This window comes from Macaca mulatta, chromosome 11, assembly GCF_049350105.2.
Source record: "Macaca mulatta isolate MMU2019108-1 chromosome 11, T2T-MMU8v2.0, whole genome shotgun sequence".
NCBI classification, from domain to species: domain Eukaryota; kingdom Metazoa; phylum Chordata; class Mammalia; order Primates; family Cercopithecidae; genus Macaca; species Macaca mulatta.
The window spans coordinates 109,205,076-109,229,123 of NC_133416.1; the positions used below are offsets into that span (position 1 = coordinate 109,205,076).

At 42.4% G+C, this 24,048-nt stretch overlaps 1 protein-coding gene across 2 annotated transcripts in view; it reads left to right on the forward strand.

Annotated features, from left to right (window-relative positions):
• DRAM1 (DNA damage regulated autophagy modulator 1) overlaps nucleotides 1–24,048 on the forward strand; it is a 47,976-nt gene that overhangs the window by 9,538 nt on the left and 14,390 nt on the right. Inside the window, exons 2-4 of one of the 2 annotated variants that reach the window (XR_013400567.1) lie at nucleotides 6,438–6,559; nucleotides 13,957–14,024; nucleotides 17,366–17,508. Coding sequence is in view for 1 of the 2 variants with exons in the window: in NM_001193971.2 (NP_001180900.1) it covers nucleotides 13,957–14,024; nucleotides 17,366–17,508 (211 nt within the window). In the remaining variant the exon portion in view is untranslated. 2 annotated transcript variants of the gene reach the window in all.

Consider the following 24,048-nt stretch of genomic DNA (forward strand, 5'->3'; position numbering starts at 1 on the left):
TTGTGGCATAGATTGCGGCCTTTGGCCACCCACATTGTTCTACCTCATGACCCCACACTCTCTGCTCAGTAGTTGATGACAGAAAACTGGGTCACCTAGAATCAAGCCACTTTAAAAAGGGGAACAAAATTGCAGAGTAAATGAAGTAAAAGAAGTTTGGTCAGGTCTTTAACTTCAAAAATGATACTAACAATTAGGAAAATAACGAGTTTAACTTACATTTATATAACAATCACAAATTTTGGGTTATGACAAGTATGTGTTAATTCTTCAGATGCTGATCTTTATAGATAAAATATCTTTATAGAGAAAATGCTTTTTTTTTTTTTGAGGTGGAGTTTCACTTTTGTTGCCCAGGCTGGAGTGCAATGGCACACTCTCGGCTCACAGCAACCTCCTGCCTCCCGGTTCAAGCTATTCTCCCACCTCAGCCTCCCGAGTAGCTGTGATTAGAGGCATGTGCCACCTTGCCCCGGCTAATTTTTTTTTTTTTTTTTTTTTTTTTGAGACGAAGTCTCACTCTTATCCCCCAGGCTCAAGTGCAATGGCGCGATCTCGGCTCACTGCAACCTCTGCCTCCCAGGTTCAAAAGATTCTCCTGCCTCAGCCCCCTGAGTAGCTGGAATTACAGGCACCTGCTACCATGCCCAGCCAATTTTTGTATTTTTAGTTGAGACAGGGTTTCACCATGTTGGCCGGGCCCGGACTCCTGACTTCAGGTGTTCCACTGGCCTCGGCCTCCCAAAGTGTTGGGATTACTGGCATGAGCCACCGCGCCCGGCCTCGCCGGCTAATTTTGTACTTTTAGTAGAGATGGGGTTTCTCTCTGTTGGTCAGGCTGGTCTTGAACTCCCGCCTTGGCCTCCCAAAGTGCTGGGATTACAGGCGTGGGTCACTGCGCCCAGCCTTGCATTCTTTTTCCAATACAGAAAAATAGTTTTATGATTATATTATAGTAAGTCTTTCATTTCACATTTAACTTTTTAAGGAAAGTTTCCTTCTCTTTTTGTTTTTTATAAACCCTGGTGTCAAGCGCTGACTTTCAGTAGCTCATAGCGAGGGAGGGAGCTGCTTTGCTACTACGAACCTCTGCCCCAGAAGCAGGTTGTCTATGAGTGGTTTAATACCAGGTTTCCCATTAACTACATTTAGCTTTTGAAGGGGCATATGAAGAGGTTCATTTTTGCAAAAATGTCTGAAGACTCCAATTTTCCCAATGGACTTTTTTTTTTTTTTTTTTTTTTTTTTTTTTTTTAAGACAGAACTTTGCTCTGTCGCCCAGGCTGGAGTGCAGTGGCATGACCTCAGCTCACTGCAACCTCTGCCTCCCAGTTCAAGCAATTCTCCTGTGTCAGCCTCCTGAGTAGACGGGACTACAGGCTCCTGCCACCATGTCCAGCTAATTTTTTGTATTTTTAGTAGAGACAGCGTTTCACCATGTTGGCCAGTCTGGTCTCGAACTCCTGGCCTCAAGTGATCTGCCCGCCTCTGCCTCCAAAATTCCTAGGATTATAGGCGTGAGCCACCGCGCCTGGCCTTCCAGTGGCCATTCTTAATCTGTATGTAAAGATATTGATCTTGTTTATTGCCTGTCTCACACAAAATATACGCTCCATGAGGATAGAGATTTGGGGTTTGTCTATAGCATTTGTGACAGAGCCTGACACATTGCAGGCACTTGGTAAATATTGGTTGAATGTTGAACAAGATAATTTGTGTCATATGGTCCTGTTTCATTAACCTTGTTAGTTTCCTCCTCTTTAATTGTTAACTGATTCTGCCAGCACCTCATTGTTCATTGACTTTGGTTGCAGTTCTGTTTTCCAGCACAATTAGAAATGAAATCCTTGTGTTTCAGAAGATTTGCGGTCCCAGTTTGTGGTTGATTTGACTTGCATTGTTGACTATTTACAATATTTAATAATAATACTAAGAGGGAACATAGCATGATTAAGAGCAACAACTTTGCAACAGACAGCCTGGATTAGGGTATGGCTCTATTATGTGTCCCAACCGTAGAACTTTGGACAGGTTACTTGACGTCTCTCTGCTTCTCTATTGGTTAATAATTGCACGTACTTCATTATTAACACGAACTCACAGAAAACTCATTAACACTCTGGTGGAAGAACATAGTATGTAGAAGCACTTGCTATTAGTATTATGAAGGGGGCCGTCCACATTGGTCTGGATAGGAAAGGATGTTTGGTTGGGAGCTAATTTTAGAAGTGATCGCTTTATATGTGAATGTAATATCAGAAGCTCTTTTATTTAGTAGCCTCAACTTAATCAACTTGCTGGGTTAACTGATGAATTCGTTCTTTGAAAAATGCACTGACTGAAGCCAATGATCCCTCAAAACTCCTTCCTGTGAGGGCCACTCTGTAGGTACTTGCTTCTCTTACCCATGTCTTTGTATTCTTATCAAATGCCAATTGTGTTTATTCCCAAATTATATTTATGTTCATGCCAGTTGTATTTTGTATTGTAACTGTGTGACTTAACGCAACACATATTAACTGTTGATCTGTGTAGGCAAAAAGAGAATTGTAATTTCTAAAAAAATTTGTTTGTGCCGGACACAGTGGCTCACGCCTGTAATCCCAGCACTTTGGGAGGCTGAGGCGGGCGGATCACTTGAGGTCAGGAGTTCAATACCAGCCTGGCCAACATGGTGAAACCCCATCTCTATTAAAAATACAAAATTAGCCAGGCATGGTGGCACACGCCTGTAATCCCAGCTACTCAGGAGGCTGAGGCAGGAGAGTCGCTTGAATCTGGGAGGCAGAGGTTGCAGTGAGCTGGGATTGTGCCATTGCACTCCAGCCTGGGCGACAAGAGTGAAACTCCATCTTAAAACAACAACAACAACAAAAAAATTGGTTGAATGCTTTGGCAAGATTAAAAAGAGACAAATTGTCCAAAAAAAATTTGCAGTCCTTTTAGTAATTGATCTGACAACTGTAAATATTTAGGAAACTGGTATAAGGAAAACTGGAAAGAGTCTGAATTCAAATTGCTTCAAAAGTGTTTTTAAGACTTCCTGCCACTTTAAAGAAACCAAAGTTGGAAATGAGATGATTCAAAGTAGATGTGATGTATATGCCAAGAAGACATAGTGGACCCATACTCTTGTAACGGCACTGGTCTACATCCACAGGTAGGCAAATTAATATACATTGATACACTTCAAGTTAAAATAAAATGTTTGTGGTATGTATTCATTCATACAATTTTTAAGACTTTTTTAAGTACTCACTACTGGCATCTTTTTTTTTTTTCCTTTTTTTCTTTTTTCTTTTTTGAAACAGAGTCTAACTCTTGTCATCCAGGCTGGAGTGTAGTGGCACAATCCAAGCTCACTGCAACCTCTGCCTCACGGGTTTAAGCAATTCTTATGCCTCAGCCTCCCAAGTAGCTGAGATTACAGGCGCCCACCACCACGCATGGCTAATTTTTGTATTTTTAGTAGAGATGGGGTTTCATCATGTTGGCCAGGCTGGTCTCGAACTCCTGACCTCAAGTGATCTGCCTGCCTTGGCCTCCCAAAGTCCTGGGATTACAGGCATGAGCCACTGCGCCTGGCCCTAATTTTTGATGACTTTTGCTTAAACCAACTTTTTTGATTACTTTATTTTTTATTTTTTATTTATTTTTTATTATTTTTTTATTTTTTTATTTTTTTTGAGACGGAGTCTCGCTCTGTCACCCAGGCTGGAGTGCAGTGGCCGGATCTCAGCTCACTGCAAGCTCCACCTCCCGGGTTCGGGCCATTCTCCTGCCTCAGCCTCCTGAGTAGCTGGGACTACAGGCGCCCGCCACCTCGCCCGGCTAGTTTTTTGTATTTTTTAGTAGAGACGGGGTTTCACCGTGTTAGCCAGGATGGTCTCGATCTTCTGACCTAGTGATCCACCCGTCTCGGCCTCCCAAAGTACTGGGATTACAGGCTTGAGCCACCGCGCCCGGCCTACTTTTTTGATTACTGAGACGACACAGAATTTCAGGCAATGGTGATATTGGCTTTCCAGTTCAGCTGTAACAATGGGTATCACGATAAAAAATACTCAATTAATGAGGGCTGTGTGCATAAAATCACATATTCTGACATGATGGTAATATCAGTTTTTACAGTGCAGTGATTATAACCTCATAGTATTTCTAATCTATAGTGTCACAAAGATGAAAAGGCAGGCATGCCATTTAAAACCTTTAGCTAGAAAAGTATTATTATTATTGTTGTTTTGAGACAGAGTTTTTGCTCTGTTGCCCAGGCTGGAGTGCAATGGTGTGATCTCAACTCACTGCAGCCTCCTCCTCCTGGGTTCAAGTGATTCTCCTGGCTCAGTCTCTCAAGTAGATGGGATTACAGGCGTCCGCCACCATGCCCAGCTAATTTTTGTGTTTTTTAGTAAAGATGAGGTTTCGCCATGTTGGTCAGGCTGGTCTCGAACTCTTGACCTCAGGTGATCCACCCACCTCAGCCTCCCAAAATGTTAGGATTACAGGCGTGAGCCACTGTACCTGGCCGAAAAGGATTATTTTTGAGATGATCATTTATAATTGAATATTGACTTCACAAGCACATGAAATTAGTTAATTCTAAGAAAAACAAAATAAGAAAAGTGAAGATCCCAAACTTTTGCAGCCCCAAAATTAATTGAGGGTGATGGATGCAGTGTTCTGCAGCCTGAGTCTACTGTAAATATATAATTTCTCCTCTGATTTAAATTTTCCCTGTCATTTGGGTACAACAAATTCTTTTCTTCTCACTGAATTAAGTAAAATTATGAATTATTTTTATTCTATGTTTCATTTTAAAAAGGCATTAGAGTATTGCTCAAAAGTCTTGACTGATGCAGGGCTGACAACTTTCAAACATCTCAATTTTCTTTTTTTTTTTTTTTTGTTCAGGGGGCAGGGTCTCGCTCTTTTGCCCAGACTGGATTGCAATGGCATGATTTCCGCTCACTGCAGCTTCTGCCTTCCGGGCTCAAGTGATCCTCCCACCTCAGCCTCCCAAGTAGCTAGGACTACAGGAACATGACACCATGCTTGGCTAATTTTGTTTTTTTGTAGAGATGGGGTCTCACTGTATTGCCTGGGCTGGTCTTGAACTCCTGGGCTCAAGAGATCCTCCCACCTCAGCCTCTCATAGTGCTGGGATTACAAGTGTGAGCCACCGTGCCCGGCCTCAATCTCTTTTTTTTTTTTTTTTTTTTTTTTGAGACAGAGTCTCGCTCTGTCGCCCAGGCTGGAGTGCAGTGGCGCAATCTCGGCTCACTGCAAGCTCCGCCTCCCGGGTTCACGCCATTCTCCTGCCTCAGCCTCCTGAGTAGCTGGGACTACAGGCGCCCGCCACCGCGCCCGGCTAATTTTTTTTGTATTTTTAGTAGAAACGGGGTTTCACCGTGGTCTCGATCTCCTGACCTTGTGATCCGCCCGCCTCGGCCTCCCAAAGTGCTGGGATTACAGGCGTGAGCCACCGCGCCCGGCCTCAATCTCAATTAAAAAAAGTTTCATAGTCATCTTTACCTCACGGTAATTGCCTTTCATTCCGTCAAGAACATGCATTGAAGAGTTATTATGAGCCAAGGACACCATAGCTGGCTCCAGAAGAAATAGCTGATACACCCCTGACTGAAATGTACAACATGTAAACTCACATGAAAATGACAATAACTTGAAAGAAATGTAATATAGCACAGCAGAGAAGAGTTCCGGAATTAGAGAGTTCTAGGGTTCTTTCTTCTTGGAAGTCCCCTCTCGTGAGAGAGCTGTTTTCCTTTCTCTTTCTTTTTCCTATTAAACCTCCCCTCAGAAAAGAAAAGAAAAGAGGAGAGAAGAGAAGAGAAGAGAAAAGAAAAGGAAGGAAGGAAAAAAGGGAATTGGAGAGTTCTAGATGCACAGCTTGGCTTCCTTGTTTACTCTGTGACCAAGTTAGTTTTCTAAGACTGTTTCCTCATCTTTAAGATGGCAATAGTGAGCCGGGCGTGGTGGCTTACGCCTGTAATCCCCACACTTTGGGAAGCCAAGGGAGGTGGAGCACTTGAGGTCAGGAGTTTGAGACCAGCCTGGCCAACATGGTGAAACCTCTTCTCTACTAAAAATACAAAAATTAGCCATACGTGGTGGTGGGCGCCTGTAATATCAGCTACTTGAGAGGCTGAGGCACAAGAATTGCTTAAACCCATGAGGCAGAGGTTGCAGTGAGCTGAGATTATGCCACTACACTCCAGCCTGGGTGACAAGAGTTAGACTCTGTCTAAAAAAAGAAAGAAAAAAAAAAAAAAAGATGCCAGTAGTGAGTACTTTTCCTTCTAATGTGAAGATCAAGTAAGATGTGCCTGGCGGAATGTGGTTGCTGAGGAAGTGTTCATTTCTAATTTTTTCTTTTTCTTTTTCTTTTTTTTTTTTTTGATTTTTATTTATTTTTGGAGATGAAGTCTCACTCTGTCGGCCAGGCGGGAGTGCAGTGGCACGATCTCAGCTCACTGTAACCTCTGCCTCCCGGGGTCAAGCGATTCTCCTGCCTCAGCCGCCCGAGTAGCTGGGATTACAGGTATGTGCCACCACGCCTGGCTAATTTTTGTTTTTTAAGTAGAGACAGGGTTTCACTATGTTGCCCAGGCTGGTCTCGAACTCCTGACCTCAGGTGATCTGCCCGCCTTGGCCTCCCAAAGTGCTGGGATTACAGGTGAGAACCACTGAGCCTGGCCCTATTTTTTTTGGTATTTGTAGCCACTGGAGTCATGTGGGGATGGTTTCTAGAGATTCCCCTCAAATAACTTTCTAAATCAAACCACGTTCATTTCCCTCTTTATCATCATACTGGGCTAAGCCACTGTCATCTCTGGACAAACTGCTAAAATAGCTTCCTTACGGTCTCCCTGGTCCACGATTGCCTCTCTACAGTCTTTTCAAAACATCCTTTAAAAACGTGTTGTATGTGTGAACAAGAGGGAACTCTGACGGAGAGAGGGCAGAATTGCTTGTGGGTAGTGAGAAAAGAGCAAGGTGTTTGTATTTGTTGGTAGGAAATTCTTTTTAAGTTTCAGAATAGTTGATATAGCTGAAGGGTGCCCCCCCAATTCTAAAACAGTCATCACCAAGTGAAGCTGCCAGAAAGTTAGCTCTCATAACTAAAAGTAGCTAATAAAATGTAGTATGACTATTCCATACTTATCCCTTTTAAATAATATATTTGAATATTATAAAGATAAAGGAAATAATGGTCTCTTTATACTGGGGCATTATGAGTTGTTTAGATTCTAAGTCCCGATCAATCATCCAAGCAATTAGTCTGTGGGTTTGGAACAATCTAATACATTTCAGGTTGGAGACACACATGATGTTGCATTCTGTTAGCATCTAAGTTCCTCCAGTACACCATAGTTCTAGGCTTTGGAGTATTTATATCCTGTGCAGCCAGTAACTTAGAGAACAATGTTTGACCAAGCTTCGGAAAGTCTTCTGTTATCCAGCATGTTTTCTTTGTATCGTTTTCATTCCTTTCAGTATCAAGTGATTATTCACTAGCTTAACATCATAAATTAGTTTGAAGTAGGATGTTACACAAACGACTTGGAATTTTCCACAGTCTACTTAACTTGCAGAAATGTAAATACAGGAAATGTGGACATAAACGGATTTCCTAGGCACAACCTACCCCTGCAATAACTGTATACACATAACAGCCTCAACAGCTTCTGAACCACAGGCAAATGAGCAATTTGCTGGCCTTGTCCTCCCTACAGCTTCCAGAAAGTGCCTTACTAGCAAGGAGGCAAATGAAGTGGTGGGTGGAGCTGGGCAGGGCCCACCACATTGCAGAAACCGTGTGGTGCAGAATGATGTGGTAGGAGCTGGGTAGAGAGACTACTGCTGCCAGCCTGAGAACCAGCTGGTTTCACCTCTCACTCATTCTCCAGTTTGCTGAATCAGGCACCCAGGCACAGTTAGGCCAACCAAATACTGCTACCTCTGCCCTTGCATGATGGAATCATTTAGTTTGAGCTTAAAAAAAATAAAAATAAAAAGAGGCTACCCATAGGGTCTCTTGGTTACCTCTTAGTGTTATACTCATCTGGATTCCAATATCACCAGAAGAAGATGTGACTTAATATTTACTTATGTATGCTGTCCAAAAAAGCGAAAAACAAAACAACAAAAATAAAAAATATTTACTTAATATGTAAGATCAGACATGGAAAGACTTATAAGAACATTTTTTATTGAGAGGTAAGAGCTCTTTCATTTTTATTTTATTTTATTTTTTCTTTTCTTTTTGAGACAGACTCTTGCTGTGTCGCCCAGGCTGGAGTGCAGTGGCGTGATCTCGGCTCACGGCAACCTCCACCTCCTTGTTTCAAGAGATTCTCATGCCTCAGCCTTCTGAGTAGCTGGGATTACAGGCGCCCACCACCATGGCTGGCTAATTTTTTTTTGTTTTTTGATTTTTGGTAGAGATGGGGTTTCACCATTTTGGCCAGGCTGGTCTCAAGCCCCTGACCACAAGTGATCCACCTGCCTCAGTCTCTCAGAGTGCTGGGATTACAGATATGAGCTAATGTGCGCCCAGCCTTCTTTCATCTTTAAACTGGTAATGGGCAAACGCTATTGTTCTTAAAAGTTTTGAAATGTTCACATTTTGATTTGCCTCTTGGAAAGTTTTCATGAACTATTCTTGAGCAAAATTTCAGCTAATGTAAAATTGGTGCTGCTTTGTCACTTAGTGGAAATTTTTTTTGATTTTTAAAATTTTAAAATTTTTTATTTATGTTTTATTTCCTCACCTCTTTGAATTCTACACTTAGTGGAAATAAATCACTGACTGATACTTGTTACCTGATAGATCTGGGAATTTGTGACTCAGATTGTATCTAACAAATATTTTGCCGATGAAGGGGTGAATTCTATAGCTATCTGTGGAGTTAAAAGAAGAAACTTTGAAAAGATAGGTGTTTCATCAAACAACTAGTTATGAATTTTTGTTGTGTCAACACTGTTGTACTGTTGTAGTGCAAAGGTGTAGGAATGTGGGCTATTGATACTCAGGCATTGATGGTGGGTGTTATAGACTCTGTCATCCTGAAAAATAATCAGATTTACCGTGGCGGTATTTGGCAGAAAGGTTTTACAGTTACAGTATTTGAGGAGTTTCTAAGATCTTCCCTAGTTTACATCTTTCTGGTCTGCAACAAAGGCATAATGATGCCTTCTCATCACCGTGCTGGTTCATTCCCACGGCGTGCTGGAGCTAGCTGGTGTCTGCTCCTGAGCATGGACTGGGCGTTTCTTTTCCAACTCCGTGTCCAGTGACCTGCATTTTGGTAGCCCAGATTTTATTTTTATTTATTTATGTATTTTGTTTTGTTTTTGTTTTGGTTCTTTTGGTAGCCTGAATTTTAACATGTTGGGAGTATTTTCACCACAGAAATTGGCAAATGCCACAAACCAGTCACCCTCCAGAGCTGGCTGTTAAACACTGACCAGCATCTACGTTAGTGTTTGCTCCCCACCCCCAATCATTCTCCTAATGGCTTAGTTCCTTGTCTGCTGTTAAAGCAGAGTAGAGGCTGGGAAGTCAGGGAGTTAAACATCTGGATTGGGATAGGGAATCCTCCGTGTAGCCCTGTGATCTTGAACAAGTTATATAGCCTCTCTAATACCCAGTTTCCTACTTTGTAAAATGGGGTTGATATAGACCCCCCTCAGGATTGTGAAGATGAAATGAAATGATGTATGGTAAGTACCTAATGGTGCCTAGTGGGTACATAGCCAATGCTCAGTAAGTGGTATCGATTAGGTTAATTTTTTTTTTTTTTTTTGCCAGTACTGATATTCATTCAATGGCGATTTGCAAAGTGCTTTTGGTTCCACCTGTATGGTTTTATTTATTTATTTATTTATTTATTTATTTATATCTTAGTCCCAAATATTCTGAGCTTCCCTTCACCTGTATGGTTTTTTTTTTTTTAAATTTATTTATCTATCTATTTATTTTTGAGACAAGGTCTCACTCTGTCTCCCAGGCTGGAGGGCAGTGGCATGATCTCGGCTCACTGCAACCTCTGCCTACTGGGCTCAAGTGATCCTCCCACCTTAGCCTCCTGAGTAGCTGGGACTACAGGTAGGTGCCACCATGCCTGGCTAATTTTTGTATTTATTTATTTTTTTTATTTTTTAATTTTTGAGACGGAGTCTCATTCTGTTGCCTAGGCTGGAGTGCAATGGTGCAATCCCGGCTCACTGCAACCTCCGCCTCCCAGGTTCAAGTGATTCTCCTGCCTCAGCCTCCCGAGTAGGTGGGATTACAGGCATATACCACTAGGCCTGGCTAATTTTTATATTTTAGTAGAGATGGTGTTTCACCATGTTGGCCAGGCTGGTCTTGAACTCCTATCCTCAAGTGATCCACCCGCCTCAGCCTCCCAAAGTGCTGGGATTATAGGCATGAGCCACTGTGCCTGGCCAATTTTTTTATTTTTTGTAGAGACAGGTTTTTACCATGTTGCCCAGGCTGGTTTCGAACTCCTGAGCTCAAGTGATCCATCCTCCTTGGCCTCCCAAAATGCTGGGATTACAGGTGTGAGCTACCATGCCTGGCCTCCACCTATATGGTTTTAAATGTACAGATAAGCAAGAATAAAACATGACCCTGGAATTCAAGTTTTCAGATCACATGTTTGATGTCATGTGGACTCCATACCTGGGCTTTGACATAGTCTTAATTTGCCATCAATAGACAGAGTCCCCAAGTCTGGTCTTCTCTTCTGTCAGAGCATCTGGAGCACCTTCATTCCCACCTTCCTGTCTTTGTAAATGTCCTCCTCATTCTTTCATTGCTTTCCCTTTCTCCACAGCAGGCAAACGACCTCAGTGCTTCTCCTCTGTGTTTGCTCCTATGCCTGGCATGTGGCTGTCTGAGGTTCAGAATTATTCTCAGACCTGTGTAACAAGAACTCTAGGATGAGTCACCTGGTACCTGCTTTTTTATACCCTCAGGCCAAGGCAGGGAGGCCTGATTTCCCTGGCAGAGTTAATTGTATGGCAAAAGTGCTGCCAAAGGTTATGAGCTGTCTCTGCTTTTTTCCCCATTACTGGTTCCCATTCCTGTCTCTCTGCCCTTTCAGCATTGTGCTCAGAAGGGTATCCTCCACCTCAACATTCCTTTAGTGTGAAAAATGGTTATGGTAGGAAAACTGGTGATGCTAAATTCTAAACCCTTCAGGTTCTTTTTTTTTTGAGATGGGTCTTGTTCTGTCACCCAGGCTTGAGTGCAATGCCATGATCTTGGCTCACTGCAAACTCTACCTCCCGGGTTCAAGCAATTCTCCTGCCTCAGTCTCCTGAGTAGCTTGGATTACAGGGACCCTGTACCATGCCCACCTAATGTTTGTATTTTTAGTAGAGACAGGGTTTCACCATGTTGGCCAGGCTGGTCTCGAACTCCTGAGTCGAAGTGATCTTCCTGCCTCAGCCTCCCAAAGTCCTGAAATTATAGACGTGATCCACTGTACCAGGCCTAAATCCTAAACTCTTCAGGTTCTTGCAAGTACCAGTGACACTGAAATTGAATTAATTTGGAATAAAGGCATTTGCTGTAAGAGAGGCTTTTTTTTTTTTTTTTTTTTTTTTTTGAGAAGGAATCTCACTGTCACCCAGGGCTAGAGTGCAGTGGCGCGATCTTGGCTCACTGAAACCTCCGCCCTCTGAGTTTAAGTGATTCTTCTGCCTCAGCCTCCCGAGTAGCTGGGATTACAGGCATCAGCCACTGTGTCCGGCTAATTTTTTGTATGTTTAGTAGAGACAGGGTTTCACCATGTTGGCCAGGCTGGTCTTGAACTCCTGACCTCGTGATCCACCCGCCTCAGCCTCCCATAGTGCTGGGATTACAGGTGTGAGCCACCCTGCCCAGCCATAAGGGAGGCTATTAACTTCTTTTTCTTTTTTTTGAGACAGAATCTTGCTCTGTTGCCCAGGCTGGAGTGCAATGGCACAGTCTTGGCTCACTGCAACCTCTGCCTCCTGGGTTCAAGTGATTCTCCTGCCTCAGCCTCCTAAGTAGCTGGGATTACAGGCACCTGCCACCATGCTCAACTAATTTTTGTATTTTTTAGTAGAGACGGGGTTTCACCATGTTGGTCAGGCTGGTCTCGAACTCCTGACCACAGGTGACCCACCCGCCTCGACCTCCCAAAGTGCTGGGATTACACGCGTGAGCCACTATGCCCAGCCCTATTAACTTCTTTATACTCCAGTTTAAATGTGAAGTGTTAGCAAAGCTTAAAAAGTTCCTGCTTTCTACACGCACAGGCTCCTTGTGGAATTCTTCAAACACTTACAAGTGCATCACTTTCAATGTGATCAGTTTTTCAATACTTAGATTTCAGAGCTGTTTACAAATGTAGAAACACTCGAAATAAGTACAAGTTGTTTCATGTTGGGAGCTCTTTTGCCATCAGTTTTAAAGTGAGCAGCCTGAAAATGAAAAAAATTAAAGCTTGGCACTAATAGAAAATAGAACATGTTGGCCGGACATGGTGGCTGGCACCTGCAATCCCAGCACTTTGGGAGGTTGAGGCGAGAGGATTGCTTGAGCTCAGGATTTCAAAACCAGCCTGGGGAACATAGCAAAACCCTGTCTGTAAAAAATAAAAAAAAGAACATGTCAAACAGTATTTTCCAACTCATTTAATTAATTGAAAGACTGTACCTGAAAAATGTTTTACAGAAACCCTTTTATGTTAAAATAATTTACCACAATTAATATGCCCTAGATACCCTATTATTTCCATAAAGTATTCCTAGGGATCAATAATATTGTTCAGTTTTTTGTTATTGTTGTTGTGGGGGTTTTTTTGTTTTTGTTTTTGTTTTTGCTTTTGTTTTTGTTTTTGTTTTGAGACAGAGTTTCGCTCTTGTTGCCCAGGCTGGAGTGCAATAGTATGATCTCGGCTCACTGCAACCTCTGCCTCCTGGGTTCAAGTGATTCTCCTGCCTCAGCCTCCTGAGTAGCTGGGATTACAGGCATGTGCCAGCATGGCCGGCTAATTTTGTATTTTTAGTAGAGACTGGCTTCTCCGTGTTGGTCAGGCTGGTCTCAAACTTCTGACCTCAGGTGATCTGCCCGCCCTGGACTCCCAAAGTCCTGGGATTACAGGCATGAGCCACTGTGCCCGGCCTCAGCTTTTTATCATAATATTTTCAGCAGATAACAAAATCTCAGTTATTAGAAAATAAAGTGATGTGTTTAAGTGTATTTAACATGCCAATATTAGAATTTTCAAACATGATTTTATTTTAATTTTATTTTATTTTTTTGAGACCAAGTCTCGCTCTGTTGCCCAGGCTGGAATGCAGTGGCGCGATCTCGGCTCGCTGTAACCTCTGCCTCCCTGGTTCAAGAGATTTTCCTTCCTCAGCCTCCCGAGTAGTTGGGACAACAGGCACCTGCCACCACACTGGGCTAAGTTTTGTACTTTTAGCAGAGACGGGGGTTTTACCATGTTGGCCAGGCTGGTCTTGAACTCCTGACCTCAGGTGATCCTCCCACCTCCACCTCCCAAAGTGCTGGGATTACAGGTGTGAGCCACTGCGCCTGGCCTCAAACATTATTTTAGATCATTTTTTTTTTTTCAAAGTAGTCACAATTCTTCACTGAGAATGAACATATGCCAAGGTTAGTGGGTTTGATCATTTGAAAAATGGCAACACCATTCATTTTAAACATTTCCTGACTTTTTACTATGGAACCTCTCATGGTATAAAAATGCCTTTTAGATTTTTCAGAGCCAAAATTAAAATACTTTAGAAAAAAATCAGGCCAAATCTTTGGAATTCAAAGTGACTGAGCACCTAAAAGAAACACAATATAAAACTTGCCAATTACATGTCTTCCCAGAGGTCTGGACTGAATTTCTTTCGAATAATTTGGACATTTCTTCCCTTTGCCAGTGACACAGGAACAACACCTCCAGAGAGTGGTATCTTTGGATTTATGATAAACTTCTCTGCATTTCTTGGTAAGTACACAATAATTAGTACAAATAATTGAAAAACGCACAATTCCAAGTGAAGTCAGATGTGTCCTTTTTAGTTTGTGTATAATTTTTATTTTATTTAGTTTTTCTGAGACAAGGCTGGAGTGCAGTGGTGTGATCACGGCTGGCTGCAGCCTCAACCTCCCAGGCTCAAGCAATCCTCCCACCTCAGCCTCCGGAGTAGCTGGTACGACAGGCACACACCACCACGCCCAGCTAATTTTTTGTATTTTTTTTGTAGAGATGGGGTTTCACCATGTTGCCAGGCTGGCCTCAAACTCCTGGGCTTCAGTGATCCACCTGCCTTGGCCTCTCAAAGTGCTGAACTTACAGGTGTGAGCCACTACACAGGGCCTTGTGTATAATTTTTTTAAAAGCACAACCTTTGCAGCTAGATTTTTGTCCTACGTTGAGAAACTGAAGTGAAAAGATATAAAAAATTATGGCTTTATTAGAGAACGATACTTTAATGAGTAATTTGTAACAGGATTTGCTGTAGGTGGTTTTAAATACCAAACTTCTGGAATGGATTTTAAGTGCAATTTGGTTTTTAAAAGTGTCGATTTATAGTCAAGACATTTATGTAAGCCAAAGACACCCAATGTGTAAGCTAAGTTTCTCAAAGTGTATTCTGAAGGCAAGCTGATGGAAAATCACCTGGAGCTCTGGTAAAGTGCAGGTTCCTGGGCCACGCTACTCAACCAGAACCTTTGGGAGTGTGGGTTCCTGAAGATGTGTTGTAAACAAGCACTCTAGGGGACTTGGATTCTCACTAAAGTTTGTGGACCATTGACAAAGGCATTATCTTACCTGTTAGAGAAAGGGAACAGGTGGAGTAAGAATTAGTATGATTTTTCTTTTCAATTCCTCAGATGTACCCGAGATGCAGTTGATAGGGTACAACCTTGTCATGAACCAATTAATGTAATGCACATTAATTACAACTATTGTACAATAAAGCTCAGTCTTCTATAAGGTGATCCAAGTATACAGATATTAGATGTGGGGCTTTTTCTCTTAGTCCTTCTATAATCTCCCCCCATGGAAAAATCAAGTGTTTGCCAAGGGCCTATCTTTTAACCAGTGCTTTCTGTTCTTCTTTACTGGTACAGTGTGGGAAGGGACAGTGATGCTGACCCTACTTAGTGACTTGGCATTTTTGGAATCTGTTCATCCTACTTGGTAGCGGGAAAGTTTCACTGCATCACCATTTGTAGTCCTCCTAAAGTTTTGGAGGTGAGCAAGGGGAAGTAGCAATATGGAGTCAATCAATCCCAGTGCCCTCTTACACCATCCTTGCCAAGAAACCAGACTTGGAAAACAGAGAGATTATTTTATCACAGCAAGTGATAAATACAGCTTTTGCTTCTGAATAAAGCAGAAGCTGACATAAGTATATTCATTTAAAATAGTCTACGTGAGCTCATGCCTGTAATTTTAGCACTTTGGGAGGCTGAAGCAGGACGACCTGTTGAGCCCAATAGTTCAAGACCAGCCTGGGCAATGTAGTGAGATCTTGTCTCTACAAAAAGTTAAAACAAAAAAAAAAAAAAAAGAAAGAAAAAAGAAATTAGCTGGGTGTGGTGATGTGTGCCTGTAGTTCCAGTTACTTGGGAGGATAAAGTGGGAGAATTGCCTGAGCCCAGGAGGTCAAGGCAGCAGTGAGCCATGACTGTGCCACTGCACTCCCACCCAGCACCCAGGTAACAGAGCAAGTCCCTGTCTCCAAACAAACAGACAAAAAATTATAACAAGTTATTAGTTTTTAGCCTGCTTTTTAAAAATTCAGGAGTAGATACATTATGGCCATCATACTATGTAAATATATACACAATTACTTTATCCTTTCCACACATGCATGATATCCTTCGCAAGGATGTATTATCATTTATTTAATCAGTTCCCTATTGTCCAACATTTAGGCTATTTCTGGTATTTTGTAATTCTAATGTTGAAGTGAACATCTTTTAAATGTATCTTTGCATATTTGTGTGAATTTTTCTATAAGATACATTTGCTGAGTTAAAGGGAATACAAATCTAAAATTACGATAGCTTATTCAACATTTACTAAGTACATACTATATGATAGGGTTTGTGCTTGTTTATGGCTTAGTGTTGAGGTTACAACAGCAAACAAAATGGACAAGGCCCCTGCTCTCATGGAGGCTACATTTTATTGCCAAATTACAACAAATGGTATTTGGTTAATTTACTAGCTATTTGGAAAAACATACCTTTACCATCCTCCTCACATCATACACAAAAACCAATTGCAATTTAATAAACAAGCAAAACTATGCAATAATTAAATTACAGGAGAATATTTTTTAAACCTTGGAATAGAAACTTACACAAAACCTAGAAGAATTGACAGATAGGAGTAGATTAAAAATTAAAACTTCTAAATGATGAAAGATACAAGAAACAATGTTAAAAGACAAATAGCAGAGCAGAAGAAAATTTGCAATATTTATAGCAGATAATAGACTAATGGACATAATGTGTAAAACGTAACTACAAATTAGAAATCGACAAGCACAAGAGAAGAATAAAAAGAAAATTGTAAACATGCATTTCTCAGAAGAAGAAATGCAAATGACCAGTAGATATACTGAAAGTTGCTAAATCTCACTAATGATCAGAGAAATGCAAACTAACCCAATTAAGTTGCATTTTCATTTATTAGATTGATAGTAATTAAAAAGGCAAAGGCATAAAAATTTGCTCGCAAATTCTGCTGGTGGGAGTCTGAATCGTTAACGGGCTGGAGCAATTTGGCGGTGTTTCTATTGTGTGTAGTTTTTTAACCCAGTAATATTACTTCTAGGAACCGGTCTTTCAGAAACACCTGAAAGTGTGTCCAAAGATTTATATACAAGAATAGTCATTGCGTGTTGTTTGTAGCAGGAAGAACATGGAAACAATGTAAAAATTCATTCTTAGGAGAATGAGGAATAAATATAGTATCTCATACCATAGACCATGATGAGACCCCTGAAAACAATGAAGTAGATCTGTTTGTACTTGCATGAAAAGATCTCCACGGTACATTGTTAAGTGGAAAAAGCAAGTCACAGAGTAACACATGTACTATAATAGCATTTACATGAAAAGGACAACAGCTAAGATGTGTGTGTGTGTGTGTGTGTGTGTGTGTGTGTCTGTTCATGATGTGGAGAGAGTAAGATGGAGTCAGGAGGGACAGGGGTGGGAAAGTGGGGAGACTTGCAATCGGTGCATTTTGTGAAACAAAGCCTCTTCTGTTTTTCATCCTAAAGAAATCAAATTATGAACATTCATCAAAGTTCTCTTCTTTTTCAGGTGCAGCCACGATGTATACAAGATATAAAATAGTAGAGAAGCAAAATCAAACCTGCTATTTCAGCACTCCTGTTTTTAACTTGGTGTCTTTAGTCCTTGGATTGGTGGGATGTTTCGGAATGGGCATTGTCGCCAATTTTCAGGTATAACCTGGAGCTTTTTCAGTTAGGAGGACTGGTGGAGCGCATGTGTCTGAGGAGAGTAGCAGAAATGCAAGAGGCACACTTATGCCATTATAGCTATTAAATGCTTGATGAGTTTACAATAAGTGGGTTAGTTTGCTTTTTAAAAACAAACCTTTAACATTTGGAAGTCAGGGCCAAGCGTGGTGACTCACACCTGTAATCCCAGCACTTTGGGAAGCCGAGTTTGATAATGAGGTCAGGGATTCAAGACGAGCCTGACCAACATGGTGAAACCCCATTTCTACTAAAAATACAAAATTAGCCAGGTGTGGTGACACATGCCTGTAATCCCAGCTACTCAGGTGGCTGAGGCAGGAGAATCATTTGAACCTGGGAGGTGGAGGTTGCAGTGAGCCGAGATCGTGCCACTGCACTCGACAGAGCAAGACTCCATATCAAAAAAAAAAAAAAAAAAAAAAAAAAGCATTTGAAAGTGAGTTCTGGTACTTGGGAGAAATGGGGTGCACATTTGCATATTTATGAGAGTGCGTGATTCAGAGGAGGCCTTGGGCTTTGCATTGCTCCATGTTCTCATTGATGTGGTTTGATGTGTTGGAAGAGCTACTTCAGCTACTGTGATGATTTTATTAACAGTGTGAAAATATTTGTATGTGTTTACCAATTCTACCGTTTAAACCTCTGGTATTCAAAGAGGAGGCTCTCGGTGACATTTCCTTATATTTTTATGACAGTATGCATTTTGTTTTTCATAACAACAAACATTTATTGAAATTTTCCTGTGACACATGTTTATGAAAATATTCCATATTTTAACTCAGACAATTATAATAAAAGCCTTGTAAGATAGCCACTATTTTTTTTTTTTTTTTTTTGAGACGGAGTCTCGCTCTGTCGCCCAGGCTGGAGTGCAGTGGCCGGATCTCAGCTCACTGCAAGCTCCGCCTCCCGGGTTCACGCCATTCTCCTGCCTCAGCCTCCCGAGTAGCTGGGACTACAGGCGCCCGCCACCTCGCCCGGCTAGTTTTTTGTATTTTTTAGTAGAGACGGGGTTTCACCGTGTTAGCCAGGATAGTCTCGATCTCCTGACCTCGTGATCCACCCGTCTCGGCCTCCCAAAGTGCTGGGATTACAGGCTTGAGCCACCGCGCCTGGCAGATAGGCACTATTATTTTCCCCATTTATCAATGGTAAAATGGAGGCCTAGAGAGGTTAATACTTTCCCAAGATTAGATGAATAATGCGTGGCAGAGGTGGGCTTTGAATTGAAGTCACCTTCCTAGAGCCCGTGAGAGCTGTCCTTAATGCCAACATGAAGAAATACCTGTGACAAAAAAAAGCAAGTACACGATACATAGTTCTACCATCAGGAAGCACACACACACAAAAACTATAAAAAGGAAGACCTAGCATTATATCATTTGTCTAGTACAGTGTGGTTATGGTTTAATGGGGGCTAGTATAGATCTATCACTTTATCCTCTGAGTAACCACATCATAAGAGATACAGATGTCAGTTTTTAAACCGTATAAGGGCTGACTTTAAGAAGAAAACTTAAGTGGTTAAATAATTTCAACTTTTGGTTCTCCTTAAGTCTTCAATGATGTGATTAAATCTTCACAAAAACCAGAAATAGAATCTTAACTTCCCAAGGAGCGAAGTGTTTGACTTGTCATTGTTCCGATAACTGTATCTTTACAACTTCCTTGTTCGGTATCCCGTAATTCATTTTCGTCATGCCAGGAGCAAACCAACTTGAGCCAACTCAGGAAGATTTTGAGATGTGAGGGCAAGAGAGAGTGTGACTTTTTTTTTTTTTTTTTTTGGTAGAGACAGAGTCTCGCTCTGTCGCCCAGGCTAGAGTGTAGTGGTGCGATCTTGGTCCACTGCAACGTCCGCCCTGGGTTCAAGTGATTCTCATGCCTCAGCCTACCGAGTAGCTGGGATTACAGGCACCCACCACCATGTCCAGCTAATTTTTGTAATTTTAGTAGAGATGGGGTTTCACCATGTTGGCCAGGCTGGTCTTGAACTCCTGGCCTCAAGTGATCTGCCTGCCTTAGCCTCCCAAAGTGTTGGGGTTACAGGCGTGAGCCACCGCACCCAGCCATGATGATTTTTCTTGAGTTGCAGTAAATCACATTTTTGAGAATTTCACAGATAATCTTTTTCCCAAATGGGTGGGTGAGATGGCTACTTTTTGGTGTGTCCTCACTAACTTCTGTCAATACTTTATTTTCCCTCAGAAAGTTTTCTTTTTGAAATTCTGTCATTTGTGGCAACGTGGATGAACCTGGAGAACCTTATGCTAAGTGAAATAAGCCAGTCACAGAGGGACAAATACCGAATGCTGTCACTTATATGTGGAATCTAAGAAAATCAGACTTACAGAAGGAGAGAGTAGAATGGTGTTACAGGAGTGAAGAGGAAGACGAGGAGTGGGGAGGTATTGGTCAAAGGGTACCAAGTTTCAGTTAGACTGAATTAATAATTCTGGAGATCTATTACTGCACAGCATGGTGACTATAGTTAATAATAATGTATATTTCAAAATTGCTAAAACAGTAGATTTTTAAATGTTCTCATCACACAAAAAAGAATAAGTATGTGAGGTGATTGATATATTAATTACCTTGATTTAATCATTCCACAGTGTAAGCATACATCAAAACATCTACAGCCAGTTGTGGTGGCTCATGCCTGTAATCCCAGCACTTAGGGAAGCCGAGGCAGGAGGATTGCTTTAGCCCGGGAGTTTGAGACTAGTCTGGGCAACATAGGGCAACAAAGGGATACCATGCCTCTGGAATCACACACACACACACCCCTACAAGCCTCATAAATATGAACAATTATTATTTTTTGAGATGGAGTCTCGCTCTGTCGCCCAGGCTGGAGTGCAGCGGCGCGATCTTGGCTCACTGCAGCCTCCGCCTCCCAAGTTCAAGCAAATATCCCTGCTTCAGCCTCCCACGTAGCTGGTATTACAGGCACCTGGCACCACACTCAGCTAATTTTTGTATTTTTTAATAGAGATGGTGTTTCGCCATGTTGGCCGGGCATGTCTTGAGCTCCTGACCTCAGGTGATCCGCCCACCTCGGCCTCCCAAAGTGCTGAGAGGTGTGAGCCATTGCGCCCGGCCTATAAACAATTATTATTTGTCAATTAAAAATAAAAATTTTTAAAGTTTCCTTTTTAGAAAAGAAACTTTCCAAGGTTTAACCCTGTCAGTATTCACATAGTCTTTTTTTTTTTTGTTATTACCTTTTAAATTACCAAGAGAGTTTCTGAAAAGCAATCCAAAAAGAGTGCCGGGTTTTAACTTTATGGAAAATTCATGTCTGATCTAAAAATCATTTCTCTGATTTTTTGATTGATTGATTGATTGATTGATTGAGAAAGGGTCTTGCTCTGTCACCTAAGCTGTAGTGCAATAGCACAATCATAACCTTGAACGCTTAGAATAAACCTTGAACTCCTCCTGTCTCAGTCTCTTGAGTAACTGAGACTATGGGTGCGTCACCATGCCCAGCTAATTTTTATTTTTACTTTGGTAGAGATGGGGTCTTGCTATGTTTCTGAGGCTGTTCTTAAACTCCTGGCCTCATGTGATCTTCCCATCTCTGCCTCCCAAAGTGTTGGGATTACAAGCACAAGCCACCTTACTCTGTTGTATTTTATTTTTCATATATAACTTCCCTGAATCTATATGCCCATGCTAGGAATCTTATTTATTTGTATTTGTATTTTTATATTTATTTTTTTAGACAGGGTCTTGATCTGTTGCTCAGGCTGGAGTACAGTGGTGTGATCACAGCTCTCTGCAATCTCCGCCTTGTGAGCTCAAGCAATCCTCCCACCTCAGCCTTCTGAGTAGCTAAAACTACAGGTTCATGCCATCACACCCAGCTAATTTTCATAGTTTTTGTAGATTGTGACTGCCTCTTTTTCTCTTTTTTTTCCACTTTTTTTCTTGTGTTTCACCACATTGCCCAGGTTGATCTTGAACTCCTGAGCTCAGTGATACACCTGCCTTGGCCTCCCGAAGTGATGAGATTACAGACATAAGTCACTGTGCCCAGTCTTTTATTTATTTTTATATTATTTTTTGAGACAAGGTCTCACTTTGTTGCCCAGGCTAGAGTGCAGTGATGCTATCATAGCCCATTTCACCCTTGGTCTCCCAAGCTCAAGTGATTCTCCCACCTCAGCCTCCCAAGTAGCTGGGACTACAGGCATGCACCATCATGCCCGTCTGATTTTATTTATTTATTTATTTATTTATTTATTTATTTATTTATTTAGAGACGGAGTCTCACACTGTCGCCCAGACTGGAGTTCAGTGATGCAATCTTGGCTCGCTGCAGTCTCCATCTCCTGGGGTCCAGTAATTCTCCTGCCTCAGTCTCCCTGGTAGCTGGGATTACAGGCATGCACCAGCATGCCTGGCTAATTTTTGTATTTTTAGTAGAGACAGAGTTTCACCATGTTGACCAGGCTGGTCTCAAAGTCCTGAACTTGTAATCCACCTGCCTCAGCCTCCCAAAGTGCTGGGATTACAGGTGTGAGCCATCATGCCTAGCCATGATTTTTTTATTTTAGTGGAGATGAATACTTGCTATGTTGCCCAGGCTGGTCTCACACTCCTGAGCTCAAGCAATCCTCCTTCCTTGGCTTCCCAAAGTGTTGGGATTATAGGCGTGAGCCATAGTACCTGGCCCATGCAAGGTATCTTAGGTATACAGAAACTATATGATGTGTAGAAGAGTCAGTGCAGTCATATTTGAATATAACACAAATCACGTAATGAATTTCTCCCCTTATTTCTAGGTTTGATACTAGGAAATATATTTCCTTAGAAATAAGTTGGCCGGGCGCGGTGGCTCAAGCCTGTAATCCCAGCACTTTGGGAGGCCGAGGCGGGCGGATCACAAGGTCAGGAGATCGAGACCACAGTGAAACCCCGTCTCTACTAAAAATACAAAAAATTAGCCGGGCGCGGTGGCGGGCGCCTGTAGTCCCAGCCACTCAGGAGGCTGAGGCAGGAGAATGGCGGGAACCCGGGAGGCGGAGATTGCAGTGAGCCGAGATCGCGCCACTGCACTCCAGCCTGGGCAACAGCGTGAGACTCCGTCTCAAAAAAAAAAAAAAAAAGAAATAAGTTAAAATGTCTGTTTTTTTTTTTCCTGCACCTCCCTTTCTTATGTGGAGAATGCAAATTTAATATCAGTTCATTTGTGCTCCAGCTTGAGGTTGAACTGTCTGGATGGCAAACATTGTGGTGCTGGGGAAGCCCAGGTGGCCTAGGTCAGAGGGAAGCTGGGGGAAGAGTATGTTCACTGTGACCTGAGGCCAAGGGGTGGCTTGTGGCCAAAATCAGGCTCTCCTGGACAACACTTTAAGTTGCCCTTTGCAAAGCTTGCATTTTCAAGTTTAAGCCGAGACCCGGTGGTTCCCTCTAAATGTTCCTCGCCTGGAAGGTTGGTGCCCAGTGCACATTTGAAAGGAGCCAAGGCCGGATGTGGTGGCTCATGCCTACAATCCCAGCACTTTGGAAGGCTGAGGTGGGTGGATCACCTGAGGTCAGAAGTTTGAGACCAGCCTGGCCAACATGGAGAAACCTCGTCTCTACCGAAAACAGAACAATTAGCTCAGCGTGGTAGTGCACGCCTGTAATCCCAACTACTTGGGAGGCTGGGGCACGAGAATCGCTTGAACCCGGGAGGTGGAGGCTGCAATGAGCTGAGATCTTGCCACTGCACTCTAGCCTGGGTGACAGAGAAAGACTCTGTCTCAAAAAAAAAAAAAAAAAAAGAGAAAGGAGCTGAAGGTGAGGCGCATTCTGAGTGTGTACAGGGTCTGCACCGACTTTCTGCCTAGACTGGCATAGGGGCTGCCTTCTGGTTGAAATGGCTGGTTACAGGATGGTGGGGACACGGAACTTGTTTAGAAGCTGCCTTTGAAAAAAAAAAATTAGCTGGAACTGGGCGTGGTGGCATGTGCCTGTAGTCCCAGCTACTTTCGAGGCTGAGGTGGGAGTATCCCTTGAGCTCAGGAATTCACGGATGCAGTGAGCTATGATCAGGCCACTGCACTCCCGCCTAGGCAACAGAGTGAGACCCTGTCTCAACAGAAAAAGAAAAAAAAGAAGAAGAAAAAGAAGCTGCCTCTGGGTAACAAAAGCAGCAGTTTTACTTAGATGGTGTGTTCATTTGAGGTGCCTGGGGAGGGATGAGTAGAGATTATCAGGGAGCAGGGAGCCTAAAAACCCCAAACCACCCTTGGCACCATCATGGAACGAGTCATATATTTTTCATTTTTTCAATCATATCATACCAAAGTTTACTGATTATATCAAACAAACATCTCTGTAACGAAAAAGGCAGAGCTGAGCGCGGTGGCTCACGCCTGTAATCCCAGCACTTTGGGAGGCCGAGGTGGGCGGATCATGAGGTCAGGAGTTTGAGACCAGCCTGGCCAATGTGGCAAAACCCCATCTCTACTAAAAATACAAAAATTAGCTGGGCGTGGTGGCATG